At 34.0% G+C, this 16,650-nt stretch overlaps 1 protein-coding gene across 2 annotated transcripts in view; it reads left to right on the top strand.

Annotated features, from left to right (window-relative positions):
• Nucleotides 1-16,650, top strand: part of CSRNP3 (cysteine and serine rich nuclear protein 3) — a 192,253-nt gene that overhangs the window by 38,043 nt on the left and 137,560 nt on the right. For both annotated transcript variants that reach the window (XM_033112467.1, XM_033112468.1), the window contains exon 3: nucleotides 6,330-6,418. In XM_033112467.1, the coding sequence (XP_032968358.1) occupies nucleotides 6,406-6,418 (13 nt within the window). In that variant the 5' untranslated portion in view covers nucleotides 6,330-6,405. The remainder of the gene's footprint in view (nucleotides 1-6,329; nucleotides 6,419-16,650) is intronic.

Raw genomic sequence — 16,650 nt, 5'->3', positions numbered from 1 at the left:
GATGGTGTCTGCTAGGTTTCTCCACTGTAACATTACTATTTTTCTTTTACCATAATCTGTTCTTTGGAAGCAACTTACTAAATACAGCTTACACTTAAGGTGGGGGTGGGGATCAAGCTCCACTTCTTGAAGTAGGGAGGGTATCTGCATATGTTTGGAATTCTTTTGTAAGGAAGCTTTGTTCCTTATCTTCTATTTATTTATTCAGTCTTTATTTATGTCAATATAGACTCATAATGTTCATTTTTATTCTTTGGGTTATAATCTAATAATATCGTTAATTTTTATTGCTTAAATTATTCCAACTTTAACCATTGAGAGTTTTCTCGGGTAGGTTCTGTGTCCTTTTGCTGTGCCTCTTTTTTTTCTTTCCTTACTTCCCATCACTATAAGATGCTGCAGGTTCATCTTGTATCTATCCTGCTGCAATTCTTGAGAAATAAGCCATTTCTCGAGGAGCTAGGAATTTAGTACGAGTCACTCGGTAAATAATGATGCCATTTACTGAAATGGGAAAGACTGAGGTAAAGGAGAAAGTCTGGAGTATGGTTTTCCTTTCTTTCATTTTTGTTATTATTTTACAAGTTAAGTTTGTAAAGCCTATTAGCTATTCAAGTGGAGCTATAGAGTAAAGTAGGCAGAGGATATAAGAATCTCAAACTCAGAGATGAGAGATTCAGGCTAGAGATCTAAATTTGGGAGTCATACATAAATGGTGGTATTTAAAGACATAGGATCTGCTTTCCTAGGAAAGACTTAGATAGAGAAGGAGTGTCAGTCCACTAAAGGATATAGAGGTCGGTAAGAATGGGAGAAATCAGGCAAGGAGATTGAGAAAGGGCAGCAAATGAGGTAAGAGATTAGCCTATCTCATGCATGGTGTCCTAGAAGCCAAGTAAAGAAATGTTTCAAGTAAATGAAAGTGATTGAGTCAAAGTCTCTTGAGATATTAAGGAAGATCAGGGCTAAAAATTTACCATTGGATTTGGCAATATCCAAGTTCAAGGCTGACTTTGATATTACTATTTCAGTGGGACTGTAAAAATAAAGCCTAATTTTGGAGAGTTCAATACAGAATTTTATCTGAGGAATGGAGTATGCCCTCTTGGGGATTTGCTATAAAATAGAATGGAGAAATAAGGTGGTAGTGAGATGGGGAACTGATGTAAAGGAAATTTTTTTTTTTAAGTTGGGAGATATTACAACATATTTGCAGATAGATAGGAATTATCTAGTAAAATGCAGAAAAAATGACAATACAGAAGAGAAAGAGGATAATTGAAGTAGCAAAAACCTAAAATTGGCGAAAGGAAATGGAAACCGAGACTTAAAAGAAGGGGTTGACATTAGGTGGGAGAAAGAACAATTTCTCCATTATAACAGGGTTGAAGGCTGATTATATGGGTATAGATATCAGGGATATACAGGATATAGTGGTGAGAAGAGGAAACGGAATTATGCTTCTTCCAATTTTCTTAGAAGCAATATCATAAACAAAGAGACAAGATGGGAAAAATGTTGAAGAATTGAAAAGGAATACAGATGACTGACTCTTTTAATGGGATCAGAGTTGAACATGAATTAATATGGAAAATATGATAAGATTGTCAGGTACTACTGGGGACTCTCTTGAAGCCTTTATCATGTATCAATAGTTATGCCAGTAATGCAGTATTCTACATTTTCTCTAGTTAATAATCATCTGTTCAGCTACTAGGGGCAGGTTCATAGTAGGAAGACAGGTGAACTTACTTAGGTGATTTTTTATTTTCCAATTTTTTGTCACATCGATTTGAAGAAGAGACAGAAAGGCCTTGTGAGTGTATACGAGATCGAATGCAAGGGAGAGACTACCATGATTAATGATGGACCCTAAATTGGGTAAGTGGGGCAGTGTGAACCTGAATGGGGTGCGTGAAAAGTGTGTAGAGGTCAAGAAGCTTTTTTATTGGTGAAGCATATGATCTAAACAATTGGGAGACTCTTGTTGTAAATGTCCTTTTAAGGCTTCCCTATACCCTGCTGATGCTATGTGTCTATGCGATGATAGAACCTGAAACATCTTTTCAATCCCTTTTATGATAATTTATCCAGTCAAGTTTGCACCTCTTCTTGGTTCAGTCTTGCTAATGTACAATATTTTGGGACATTATCTACTTCATGTTTTTAATTTTTTAAACTAATTTTTCACTTATATGCTGTTATAATTCATGCAAATTCCCAGTAATTATGGTTATATGTTTTCCCATGACTTTACACAGAGATCTAACTGAACAATTTTAGAGAACTCTCTGCATACCTTCAAGCACAACTGATTGAGTAGAAGAACCCAGTGGGGACTATCTGATATATAAATAGCCTAACTAGGATTGATTTAATTTGTTTCAATAACTTGTCCACTTTACTGAAATAGAATGACTAAGTACTATTATCACTTTGGAAACTTTTTTGATCATGTGATATTGATTATTACACTTCAGCACATGTTAGGAAAAAATGGAAATTTATTTTTTATTGTTTGTTAAATGAGTGGATTAAAGGTTGTGTGTATATTTTGATAATTGCACTTCAGCATGTGAGTGAAGGTACAGAATTGAAGTGGAACTGTTACTTACAAATAATTCTAAATGGAATCGATATGACTGTCAGTGAGGTTTTATTCTCTTAAAAAATAGGGTCAAACTACATGGCAGATTGATCTTTCCTGTTAGATTTCTTTGCTCTAGGCTCTTTGCTACAGTCAGGGAGCTGTCCTTCAGAATGAATGATGCTTTTGCTTGTTGCAGGCATATTAATTATGCAATACGGTAGTTTGTGTCGCAATTGCAAATGCAATTAAACTATTGAACTTATAAGTCTTATTATCACCTTAGAAACACTGAACAGGAAATTCACATTTCGTCACTTGTGCTCCTTGACGGGTACGAGCCAGACTTCCAGACATGCAGAAGTGGTCAGCTTAGAGGTCTCAAATTCTGTGATTCTGGGAGGAAAAAGTTTATTCCTGAAACCCCAGCATTTGCAAAAAATATTTGTTTTTAAAGACAGAAACACAATAAGAATAGTATTTTAAACAAGTTGTATTTCCTTACAGCTAATCATTGAATCGTCCATTAAAAATAACAAGCTTATATAGCTCAGTGATGGCTACCCTTGAGATGTGACCTTCAGGGATCTCAGTGAAGTCTAGCACGGCTATTGATTAAAACACGCCAACAAGAACTTTGTGCCTAAATGACCTTCTAAAGGTGCCCTTTAGACAACATGGTGAAAAACATGGGCGGGTGCCTTGACCCTTGCCCCTCCGAATAGATGCTGGGATTTGTAGGATGAATTGCAGTAATGTCCATGGGCAACTGGGAAAACAAGGGGGGCCTGGATCAAGCAGAGGTGGTGTTCACCTTTCCCTCTAGGCCTTAAATATTGCAGGAATTTTTAAAGTAATAAAACTATTTCTAAGGGAATTTCTCAGTTGAACCCCAGGTGTCAGAAAAGACCAGATATGAACCCATAAGTGTTAAGTGCACATTTCTAAATGATAATGTAAGTTCATGTATATTTTATTTTTCGTAAAACTCATAATCAGAAATGGGGACTCTTTAGATGAGCACAAAAAAAAATGTGTGAGGACAAATGGCTTTACATTTACATTAGTATACATGTTCTGAGTCTTTTATAAATTTCACCCTCCTTGAATATTTTCCAGAGTACCTTGGATGGGTATATTTATCTACAAGTCAGTCACTTGTCACTGCTAAGGCCACCGATAGGAATGGGATCCCATTTGAGTAGTGGTACAACAGGCCATGCTGGGGATATTCAACTCATAGACGTAGGTTACCAGGAAAATGGCAGTTCCCACAGATCTTGTGTAGACCACCACTGATGTGCCCAGAGGGCCTGCCGGAAGAATAGCAGCCCCTAAGTCTTTCTGAGGTACAATATCTAGGGATTACTCCTCTGCAGAGTTGCCTGGGTCCCAGACTGAGTGCTGTTGACCTGTACATCTTAGTACCACAACTCTTCACATGCTTTCTTTCACATGTGTGCACACACACTTCCTCACAGTCTCACGCAGCCAGTATTTCCAAGTTACATCCACACAATCAAGGTGCTGAATTGGAATGGTTTCTTCTAGCATCTACTACTGTACAATGTGCCTTAAACTGACTGATCCTCATATCCCCAACACTTGGAACTATGTGTTGACTGTGACTTGTTCTTCCAGAATTCTTCCTTTGTGATGGACTCTCTCCTGAGGCTGGGCTGGCCTCAGTTAGTTTTCTATCAAATATATTTTTATGTCTCTGACTTTCAAACAGTTGAGTCCCTCTTTTATACTGCCCAGGGGTCCTTTGCTTCTTTATAAAGTACAGGTTCATTGCAGGTATGTACATTTAGATCACTAGATTTCTTAATACTTTTGCTTCTCTCAATAGGCTACCTTAAATGCCTAAAGAAAGACTTATTTATTTGGTTGAAAATACAATTATGTTTTTAATTTAATTTCAACCACAGGTAGTCAAAAAAATCTTAAGTTCTTCTTTTAGATTTAGCTACATGTCTCAAATATATAGTAGTCAGTTTTCTTATTTGTAAAATAGGGAGACTGAACTAGATAGCAGTTTCCCACTTTTTTATAGCAGCAAATACGTATTTTTAGGATAAAACCTTAAATGAGACCTCAACAGGTAAAAATGACATTTAAATAATATGTAATTAATTTCCATTAACAAGAAAATTTGACTTGAGATTATAAATGACACTTATAGACATACTCAATGTAGCATGTAATTCATTTTTAGTATTTTGTTTTAATTGCAAATAATTTTTTTTAACGTTTGTATTCAATGGACACATTATAAGCAGGTAGAGATCTGTTAGCAGGCTTGCTTGTTGATTTTTTAATTGCTTGAGTTGCAATCTCAGGATATATATCATTAACAGTGGAGGCAGAAAAAGTTGTATTCTGAAATATTGCTCAAAGTGAGTGCACAGGTGATGCAAGTTATTGCTTCAGTGGTCTTTCGTTTGTCATCATTTGAGTGTAATGTTCTGAACAGAATTTTAAGATATTTAAAATTATACTTAAAATTGAATTTGAATAAATCTTTCAAAAATCTCTCAAGTTCTTTTACTGAATCTGGGTTTCTCGAACCCAGCTGGATTCAGTAATCTCTATTAGTTCTATAATTCCAACCACAATTTGAAAACACTGTGCTACTGTTGTACTACAGATATTGTAGTTTGTTCTAATTTGGTGTATCCATACATATCCATGAAGATACACATACAGTTTAAAGGGACACAGAGGCTCCTGGAAACACAGTCTTCCTCAGACAATTTTATTTTTCTTAAAGATTTTTGATATTTTAAGCTTGCTTGAACAACATCAGCATAAATTCCTTGCTCAGGCTATTTCTTCATTCAAGTAACCCATTTCTATACTAGCTATTGTTGTCTATAATCAGTGAGAGATAGTTGATTTCTGCCTATTGTAGAAACACAATAAATGAACCACACTTTACAAGTTTCTTGACCTTATTTTTTAAGAAATTTCTTAAAACATTTGTGTGTGGACATAATGACTTACCTTAACATATTAGAATGGAAAGTTCATTAATTCTTTTAAAAAAGTGATTATATACATATTATTCTGAGGAAATAAAAGTGTGTAATTACTACCAGAATTTCATCACCTCTTTAAATTATTGCACTAATCGTTTTGAATAATGGCACTATAATTTAAAAAAAAAAGATTTTTCTTAAATCATGTTTATTTATAGAATTTTTTGTTTAATTTTTTTAAGTCTAAGTAATCTTAGCACCAGAATGTATTAATGTTTGAGTTAATTTTAGGATTAAATACTTGCCTTTAAGCAAACAAAAAAAATGCAATAAATATTCATTGTGATTTTCAACAACTATTTAGCTATAACATTTTGGTAAATTTTCCTGGATTTTTGTGTGTTTTGAAAATACAAATCTATCTCCTGGAGACTACAAAGTTACTTATATCTAACTCAATGATGATTAATAAGATGGAAAGCCTTTAACTTGTTCATAGAAATATTTGATTAACAAGTAAATAAATGCATGAAAGTGTGTATCGATGATTAGATGTTTACTACGTTCTTCTAAAATGGATATTTTTTTCTGCTCTAAATTATGTACAATACAGTTATTCAGTTTGATATTTAATGCCTTACCTATATGTCAAGATTTCTATTGATTTTCCTCTGGGTCATTGTGTTTACACTTTGTAATTAGCTTTACTCTTTGAAAATATACTCTTATATACTATATTGAAACAAATTTTCTTTTTAAAGGAAAAAATAAGAAGATATCAACAGACTAAAAAGATGTTTTCAGAGGCATAGAGTCTTCAGGAATATACTGGAGTTCATGAGGTCTCAAGGTTAGCAGTTTATACATTATTTTCATGCTTTACATATCTGAGATATAACTGTAACTGTTCCAAGTTGTTATTGCTAATGTGTAATTAGATAATAAGAAAAATGTTCTTACTTAAAATACACATTTTTAACAAAATCTCTTCAAAATTAAAAAAAAGTAATTTATACCATAAATGTATTATTTGGTTCAATTGGAGATCGTTAAAAGAAAATATTGTTTTAGTAGAAAACCAAATTATAATATGCTTCACTTTTTTAAAGAGTAGCCCTGTTAACATAAAAATAAATACATATTAGGCATCCCTATAACATTTTATTTATGATTTGTTAAGGAATATACAACTATTTAGCATAGTTTTCATTTTTTTTTTATCTTTGGTTACAATATACACACATGTACATGCATAGTTTAGAAAAAAAAGCTAACCAGCAATCCTTCTAAAATTCTATGAATCCCATTCTTTGACCCAGCAATCGTACTTCTGGGTACTTATCAGAAGAAATCCAAAACAATAATTTGAAAAGATGTATGATCCCTATGTTCATTGCAGCATTATTTACAATAACCAAGATATGAGAGCAACTTAAGTGCCCATCAATAGGTGATTGGATAAAGATGTGGTACATATATACAATGGAATATTATTCAGCCATAAAAAACAATGAAATTGTGCCATTTGTGACTACATGGAAGGACCTAGAGGGTATTGTGCTAATAAGTGAAATAAGTCAGACAAAGACAAATATCATATGATCTCACCTATATGTGGAATCTAAAAAACAAAGTGAATAAAAAAACAAAAGAGAAATAAATATAGATATGTAAATACACTGATAGTTGCCAGGTGGGAGCAAGTGTTAGTGGGCGGGGTGAAAAAGATATGAGATCAGTAAGTACAAAATGACAGTTACAAAATAGTCATGGGGATGTGAAGTACAATATAGGCAATATAGTCAATAATATTGTAATAACTATGAATGGTGTCAGATGGGTACTAGACTTACGTATCAGGGGAATAATTTGGTAAGTTATATAAATGTCTAACCTACTATACTGTAGACCTAAAACTAATATAATATTAGTTTGTCAACTGTACTTGAAAAAAGTAATAAGTAAAAGCAACTGGAAAAAATAAGAAAAAGATTTTTAAAAAAATGTAGCAATGTTTTTGCCTTAGGGCAAATTACATTCTAGTGGGTAGAAACACATAAGCCATAAAAACAAAGCAAATTATGTATTATGTTAAATAGTGATACTGCTATAAAGTAAAGAAAACGGGAAAAGGAATATACAGTATAAGGAGCAATGGAATTTTAAAATAATCCTAACAACTTAGTACTGCATAATTTACACAAAAGAAATAAATACTACTTTTGCCCACATTGTGCCAACTAAAAACAAGTGTGATGAAATACAACACCTGCTGGTAAGTTTTCTAAATCATCATTTGCTAAGGTAAATGTTGTTAATTTATATATATATATATAAAAAACGAATGTGCGTCTGCCTTGATTTTGCCAGAAAGAAAAGACATAATTTTTTAAGTGATAACACATTTACTACAGACACATATTGTCAAAATGTTTGCAATAAAGAAATATACAATTAAATGTGGATTAATCCATTCACTTACTAAAAGGGTAAAGACTATATTTATCTGTGTATGGGAGGGCCAATTCATTTCTTCAAATTGAATAAATACTATAAATCTTAAGTAGTTGACGATCACTATGACAATACGTATAGATGATACATGGTGCTAGAAGTCTATATATATATATATATATATATATATATATATATATATATATATATTTATTTTAATCATCATTCCTACTTTTAGGAGAACACTGAATACTGGGATTGAAGATTGAGGAGAATTATTTAAATACTACCTCATTCACATGATACCCTAATTTTTTAAAGGACATATGTCTTCTTTTGTATATTTGACTTATTAGATTTGGAAATGAAATCAATCTATTTTTGATCATTATAAAATGAGTTATCTGGTTTCTTTTGATGATAATCGGATTGGAATTTTTCTATTAAATGTTAGGTGCTGACCACAGGAATCTGGAGGTGTTTATGGCCCAGATAACACTGTCCAGCTAAACTATAGATGAATCCATCACATAAATTGACAATTATCTTAAAAGTCATTCAGTCTTGACGTTAGTAGATAGAATTGAAAGGTTTAGCCAATTTTGTTTCAGAAATAGTAGTTAAATCAGTTCTTTTCATTGTTAATAAGTCAATGTGAAAGAAATATCTAGCCATCCAAATAAACAAAATTTGGATTAGGGGTTCTTAAAACCTATTAAATATTGCAACTCCTTCAGTCTTCCAAAAGGCAGGTATTATAAACAACACATCATCTAAAGGAAATAAATGTCTGGTATTGGAGTATTAAAAGAAGTTCAAAGTAAAGGTCATCATTGTTAGAGGGTCTGTCTTAAGTAAGCCAAAGCAGAGGGTGTTTATTACATGTTGTATTGTAGCCAGAAGAAATGGTCAGCTCTATGACGTTGATCAAAAAGAAAAGGCAACTGGTATTGTCTGTTTTGGGAAAAACCAAACGAAAAGAAAGAATGAGACATCTAGGGGAGTCGGTGGAATGTTATGGGGAAAAAAAGATGACTTCTCATGTCATGTCATTGTGTCAGAGATAGGTTCCTTCCAAACCAGTGTTAACCTTTGTTGCATTCATCTGGAAACTTCGAAGTTAAGAACTAGAAACTCTTAAGAGTAACCGAAATGTGACTTTTCAAAAGTAAGTAGAAAATTGCGTATGCTTTCTCTTAAATATCCGTGCTTTCCTCCCCCTTATGTATGCTTTACAAAAGCTAAACCCAGGAATCCTATGCAAATTTGTACCACAAATCCGTTTCTCCAGAGACTCTGCCAAATAACGACTCTTCCATCCTCTCACCAACTACCACCCACAGATACACATGTTTCAGTCTCACATATCCTGGCATGCCTGTGCTGTAGGTGGTTCCTCCGGCTGCACCTTTTTTCAATGGTTCTCCAGAAAATTTTCTACCATTCTCATTCTTCCCTCATTCTTACAATTTATATAATCCAGTTTTCTCAGGCTGAGCACTGTTGACATTTTCATCAGATGATTCTTTGCTGTGGTGGCTGTCCTGTGCATTGCAGGATGTTTAGCAGCATCCCTGGCACTAGATGCCAATAGTATTCCACCCCCCAGTTGTAAAAACCAAAAATGTCTCCAGACATTGCCCAACGACCCTGGGACAAAATTATCACAAGATGAGAACCACTGATTATACCTTCACCTCTGCAACCTCAATAAACGTCCACTCCCTATAAACCACAAAACCTAACCACCTTACAGCATCTTGTTCTCAATTAGAACTCAACTGAGACACTTTAAATTCTAACCTCCCTTGTTAAGGTGGAACTCACCTCTGTTTGACCATTTGTGTGGTTTCAGTTTTCTTTTATCTGCTTATACTTGACCTTGTATCTAAAATGGTCTTACAAAATAATGAGTGAATGTAAAATAAGAAAACAATTAGGGAAAAGGAAAAATAAGGTAAAAACTTAAGATTAAGTCAGGAGTGATGTTAGGTTACAAATGAAATTAAACCCTTTTTCTCTCACTTTTTTTTTTCTTTTTTTCCAAATTCAATGAGACCTGGATCTTTCCACATTCTCCAAGTCTTGCTTAAAATTTGGCTTGTATACCAGCAGCTTACCTTCCATTCTACAGATTGTCCTTTCTTACACCATATATGCAACCTTGAATCCAAATACAATGACTATTCTCTTTTCTTACCTCCAGGCACATGAGTGCTACAGGAGCAAATTATACCACTGCAGATGTGTGGGTTTCTAATCTGAGTTAGCTGTTCAGTAGCTTTCACTAATCCTTTCGCTCTGTGATCAGCCACTGTTCCAAAGGTTTCTCACCCCACTTACACCATACAATCTCTCCCCACCTCTCTCAGTACACCTGCTATTTTAACAAGAAAATTGAGGTCATTCTATGGAAACTACTTGTGTATCTTTGCGTTTCCCTCCAGTATCAAACTGCTACATCTATCAACATTCTTACCTTTCATCTTAAAGAATCAAGAGTCCTTCCTGCTACTGAAGGCAAAGCCTGTGTTTGAGATTTTTCCCTATCACTGATGCTGAGAGGCTTTTGCCATTAGTTCTTTCCTTTTTGTCCTTTATCTTCAACTTCTTCATCTTTGCTGGCCCCTTTCCTTCAACCTATACACATTCTTCAAGCTGCTATCCAAAGAAGTGAATCAACAACCAGAAACAAACTGACCTCTCTTCACAAGATTTCACCGCCACTACCATTCAATCTCTCTCCTCCCCAATTCATTCAAGCTCTCCATAGAAGCAGTCTGCAAGCATTATCTCCAGTTTCTAAGATGCAGTCACTCCTGAGTACAGCGCTATCTGATTTCTAACCCCATTTAATGGAGCACGCTCTCTCTAAAGGTACAGATGACCTGCAGCCCTTTATCTCGCCTGGCTCTCTCCAGGGGTATTTGACACTGTTAACTTCATTTTTCTTCCTTCACATTCCCTGGGCTGTTGTGACATCCGTCCCTCTTGGCTTACCTCACACCTTGTACACCCTTTTGTGAAGGCCCCTTTCACAGGCTCATCTTTCTGTGTTCTTTCACAGAGTCATGAATCACAAACTCAAATATGGATAGGTGGTCATAGACAATATAAGTGAGTCAAGTCAGCCCATTGAAAACAATAAATACTCTAGCAGCCAAACAAACATGCCCACAAAAGTTCTTTTTTTAAAAAATTTTTTATTGGGGAACAGTGTGTTTCTCCAGGGCCCATCAGCTCCAAGTCGTCCTTCAATCTAATTGTGGAGGGCGCAGCTCAGTTCCAAGTCCAGTCGCTGTTTTCAATCTTTTAGTTGCAGGGGGCGCAGCCCACCATCCCATGTGGGAATTGAACTGGCAACCTTGTTGTTAAGAGCTCTAACCAACTGAGCCATCCGGCCGCCCCTCCAGAAGCTCAGTGGCAGCTCGTCTTCAAATCTAGTTGTGGAGGGTGCAGCTCACTGGCCCATGTGGGAATCGAACCTGCAACCCTGCTGCTCAGAGCTCACACTCTAACCTGAGCCATCAGGCCACCCACCACAAAAGTTCTTGATAGTTTGCTTTTGCTCAAATGACTCCCTAGAGTCATTTCAGCTTATTCTCCTGCTCTTCTTCATCAAGCAAAGCCATGCTTATGACTTCATTATTAACATAGATGACAATGACTCCAACCCTCTTCTTTGATTAAGCTACAGAATTGCATATTATGGTACAAAATTGAGAAGAAGGTACAGAGATTTCCCATATATCCCCTACTCCAACACATGCGTAGCTTGCCCCATTATCAGTATCCCCTACCAGAGTGGTACATTTGTTACGATTCATGAACCTACATGGACACTTCATAACCACTCAAAGTCCATGGTTTACCTTAAAGCCCAATCTTAGTGTTATACATTGTATGGTTTTGGACAGATGTATAAAGACATGTATCCATCACTGTAGTGTTATACAGAGTATTTTCATTACGGTAAAAATCCTTCCTGCTCCACCTTGTCACCCCTCATCTCCACACCCTAACCCCTGGCAACCACTGCTCTTTTTTCTGTCTCCATAGTCTTGCCTTTTCCAGAAGGTTTTTATAGTTAGAATCTTACAGTGTGTAGCGTTCTCAGATTGGCTTCTTTCACTTAGTAATGTGCATTTAAGGTTCCTCCATGTCTTTTTGTGGCTTGATAGCCCATTTCTTTTTAGTGTTGAAAATATTCCATTGTCTGGATGTACCAAACTTGGTCCATTCATTACCAAAGAACATCGTTGTCAGTTATGAATAAAGCTTCTAGAAACATTCATGTGCAGATTTTTGCACAGACATAAGTTTTACCTCATTTGGGTAAATACCAAGGAGTGCAATTGCTAAGTCATGTGTTAAGAGTATATTTGGTTTTGTAAGAAACCACCAAACTGCCACAATGCCTGTACCATTTTGTATTCCCACTGTCAATGAATGAGAGTTTCTGTTGCTTCACATTCTCTCTACAGTTTGCTGATGTCAGTGTTTTGAATTTTGGCTATTGTAATAGATATGTAGTGCTAGCTGATTGTTTTAATTTGCCTTTTCCTAATGACATGATGTGAAACATATTTTCTTATGGTTATTTTCCATCTGTATATTTTCTTTGATGAGGTCTGTTCAGGTCTTTGGCCCATTATTTAATCGTTTGTGTTTTTTTTCTTTCTTCCTCTTGTTGGATATTAAGAGTTCTTTGTATATTTTTATTTTTTCCCAAATTTTACTGAATTGTTTTCTATTGTTGAGTTGTGAGAGTTCTTTATAAATATTCTGGATAAAAATACTTTGGGAGATGTGCAATTTGTAAACATTTTATTCCCCTTCTGTGGCTTGTTTTTTGTATTCTAGACTGTTTTTCTCAGTGAGTTTTTATTTTTGATATAGTCATATTTATCAAATGTTTTCTTTTATGCTTATTAGTTTTGGTGTTATATCTAAGAGCTCTTTGCCTAACCCAAGGACACAAAGATTTGCACCTATTTTTCATCTAAATGTTTTATAATTTCAGTTTTACATTTAGGAATATAATCAATTTTGCGTAAGATTTTGTATAGGAGACTGAAGTTCAGTATTTTGCATACAGACATCCAACAGTTCCATCACCATTTTTTAAAAAGACTATCTTTTCTCCATTAAATTGTCTTTGCACCTTTGTCAAAAATCAGTTGTATTTGTGTGGGTCGATTTCTGTCCTGTCGAGTCTGTCCTATTGGTATATGCATTTATACTTTTTCCCATTAACACACTGTCTTGATTACTGTAGCTTTATAGTAAGTCTTGCGATCAGATAGTGGGTATCCTTTTCTTTTTCAAAATTGCTTTGGCATTCTGATTCCTTTGCCTTGCCCTATAATTTTTAGCTTCAACTTGTTGCTATTTACAAAAAAAATCCTGCTGGGATTTTGATTGAAAAATTCATTGATGTATATTAGAAAATGCTCCAAATTTAACTTAAATAAGGAAAGACATTTTAAATAACATTCACTGCATGTATAAGATACAAAAAGTCAATATTATTAAAATATAGAAAGTTGTTACACATCACTAAGAAAATACATACCTCATTGGGATAATTGGCAAGGCCCTGTGGGAACTTTTTGCAAAAGAATTTTCAGTCACTTCTCAACTTAAAAAAAAAAAAAGTTCAACATAATTATCAAAGACATTTGATATGTAATGGTCATATAAACAAATATGACTTTGAGAAATAATGTGGCATACTAACAGATCATTTTTTAAGATTAGACTGAACTTTGAGTTCATTTTTACTCTCTGTGGTAATTTAAGCAAACTGTTTACATTTTCTAATGTTCAGATACTTTACAAGTAAAGTAGATACAAAGTGTGGCATATTGTAAACACACAAATGTGGATTATTATCATGAATACATTCAATGTTGGTAAAGATGTGGGGAAATAAAGCCGATCATACTCTAAGTGATGGACAGGTAAATTGGTTCAACTTTTCTAGAAGGCAATTTGTTATTATCAAATAATCTTAATCCTTGCCTAATCTTTGACTTAGGGGTTCCAGATTATTTTTTAAAACTTCCATGCGATAATCAGTTATGAACTCAAAACTATGTACACAAAATATTCATTGAGGTTGTAAATATAAAACAATGAAAATGAGAACCTGCATGACTGAAAATAATGAGATAACTAAATCATTAAATATCTATGTAAAGTAATATTCTGAGATGGTTAAATAAAAGTGTATCTATAGCATTTTTTATTATTGGAGACCCATCTGAAATACAATAAGTGAAAAAGGAGGCTATAAAATAGCTTTCACAGTATGATGCCATTTATGCTTTTAAATTATGTATGTGCATGGAAGAAGGGATGATTATGTAAATTCATGTGTATGTGTGTATGCACATACAAATGTATAATAAAAGTGGTTAGGTGTAAATTTAATTTATTGCCTTATGTTTTTCAGTAGTTTCCTAATTGCCTGAAAACAGGTCTTATTATTATAAAATAAAGATAATTTAATATATGTAATGTAAAGGGATAGGAAATCATAAATTACATAAAAAGATAATCAGCCAACTACTTAAAACATTTATTTCATAGTTTTAGTGAAGGGTGATTAGCCTCATTATTTAAAGATATCCACAAATTAATAACAATAAGTTTCCAGTAGAAAAATGGGCTAGAAAAAATGCAAGAACATGCATAAGAAATAAGTATAAATAGCTAATAAACACATGAAAACTTCATCTTCAATGGTACTCAAAGAAATGTCAATAAAATGTAATTTTATGTTTATCAAATTAACAAAAGATTTTTATTGCACATCTTTTTCACTGTCATATACTGTTGATGGAAATACATTAGTAGCAAAATATGTTAAGAAACTTTTATATGCTTATGATTTCTTATCTTAAAAAATAAAACAATAGATTTGGGGTAACTGGTTAGCTCAGTTGGTTAGAGAGTGGTGCTAATAACACCAGGGTTGCCAGTTCAATCCCTGCATGGACCACTGTGAGCTGCACCCTCCTTAAAAAAAAAGAAAAAAAAGAAAAGAAACTGTTATATTAAAAAACAAAAAAAGCAATAAATTTTCAGACAAAAGGAAGTGTATCATGGCATTATATTATTATATAATTGTTTGAAACATTGAAAATACATGTTCTGTATTTGGAGAATTATTTTAAAAATTGTGGTACATTCAGATTTACAGCCACTAAAATATCATTTACAAGAAATTTTAATGACGTGAAAAATACTCAGAACAAATTAGATGAGAAAAATAGACATGAGAAAGTTGAGATAATATATAAATTCAATATATAATAGCATTAAAGTAAATAAAAGACTGGGAGAAGTTAAACCAAAATAGTCACAAATATTTTAAAATAACATAAATATTATAAATGGTATTTGAAGTACAAATATTTCCTTTCACAAGTAGAAACAAATGATTTTTCTTTTTACTTTATTCATTTAGAAATATTCATAAATTTTATTAGGAAAAAAAACCCCAAAAAACTGCTTATTTCTTCCCTGACCCAACTCTTTTGCTGCTACTGTGTTCACCATCTCAGTTAAAAGTAGCCTAAGTCAGGATCCTGCAAAGTAACTGAGATTATTCCTTCTCCTTCATCAATCACTTCCAGAAAATGATGACCAAATTCTACTGAGTTTTTTCCTCACGCTACTTCTCATCCCCTCCCGAGACTTGTATTGTCACCACCACCACTTTAATTCCATTGCTCTTCATCTCTCACCTGGATAAGAGTGGTAACCAATTGATGTGTTTCCTTGTTTGCATCCTTCAGATCCATTCTCAGTACAGCTGCCCAGAGGCTCAGTCTAAAAGTATATATCTGACCATGACCTTCATTCACTCTCTTAAATATCTTCAAAGGTTTCCCATACTTTGATCAGATCCAAGCTCTTGTCTCAATTATCCATCTGCCTTTTGCATTCTTCTTCAGCATCTTCGCTCACCATGCTCAGTTTGATTCTACATTTCATCAGTCCTGAACTCTTTCATAGTCACCCCCTTAGTTTCATGCATACTTGTTCTTGTTTGGAATATTATTTTCCTCTCCTCCTCCCCTTTCTTCGCTTCACTAACTTTTTATGCTGAAAGGCTTGTGAGTAGATCTAGTGACTCCTCCTTCAGAAAGTCTTTTCTGAGCACTTTTCATGTTTTAGGACCTTATGTTTACTGTCAGATAATTGACGACTTTATTCAAATTATTTATTTACATGCTATCCTCCCCTTAGACCAGTGAACTCCAAACCATAATGCATATAACCTATGGGGTAGACAAGATCTTTTGAGAAGCCAAGTAAAATTATTAGTGTTTACTATCTGTATGTTTCCTCATCATTTCTCACATCTATGCTTAATATCATATGATTTAAATAATAGATTTGTACAGTAATACATTATATTATATATAAATACATATATAGGAGTGGATTACATGCAGAAACTTTTTTTTTACTGGTGGGAATGTATGATTAAAATGCTTGAAGACCTTGCACTGAAGCTTCAGAAGGGTGAGGAATATGGCTTATTTATCCAGAGCACATAGCAAAGTGCTGGACACATAGGGACTTTGTTGAACTTAACTGAAATTAAAATTTTAG

This window comes from Rhinolophus ferrumequinum, chromosome 8 (assembly GCF_004115265.2).
Source record: "Rhinolophus ferrumequinum isolate MPI-CBG mRhiFer1 chromosome 8, mRhiFer1_v1.p, whole genome shotgun sequence".
Lineage (NCBI taxonomy): Eukaryota > Metazoa > Chordata > Mammalia > Chiroptera > Rhinolophidae > Rhinolophus > Rhinolophus ferrumequinum.
Note: the sequence above shows the minus strand (reverse complement) of the source record. Positions and strands in the feature narration are given on the sequence as shown.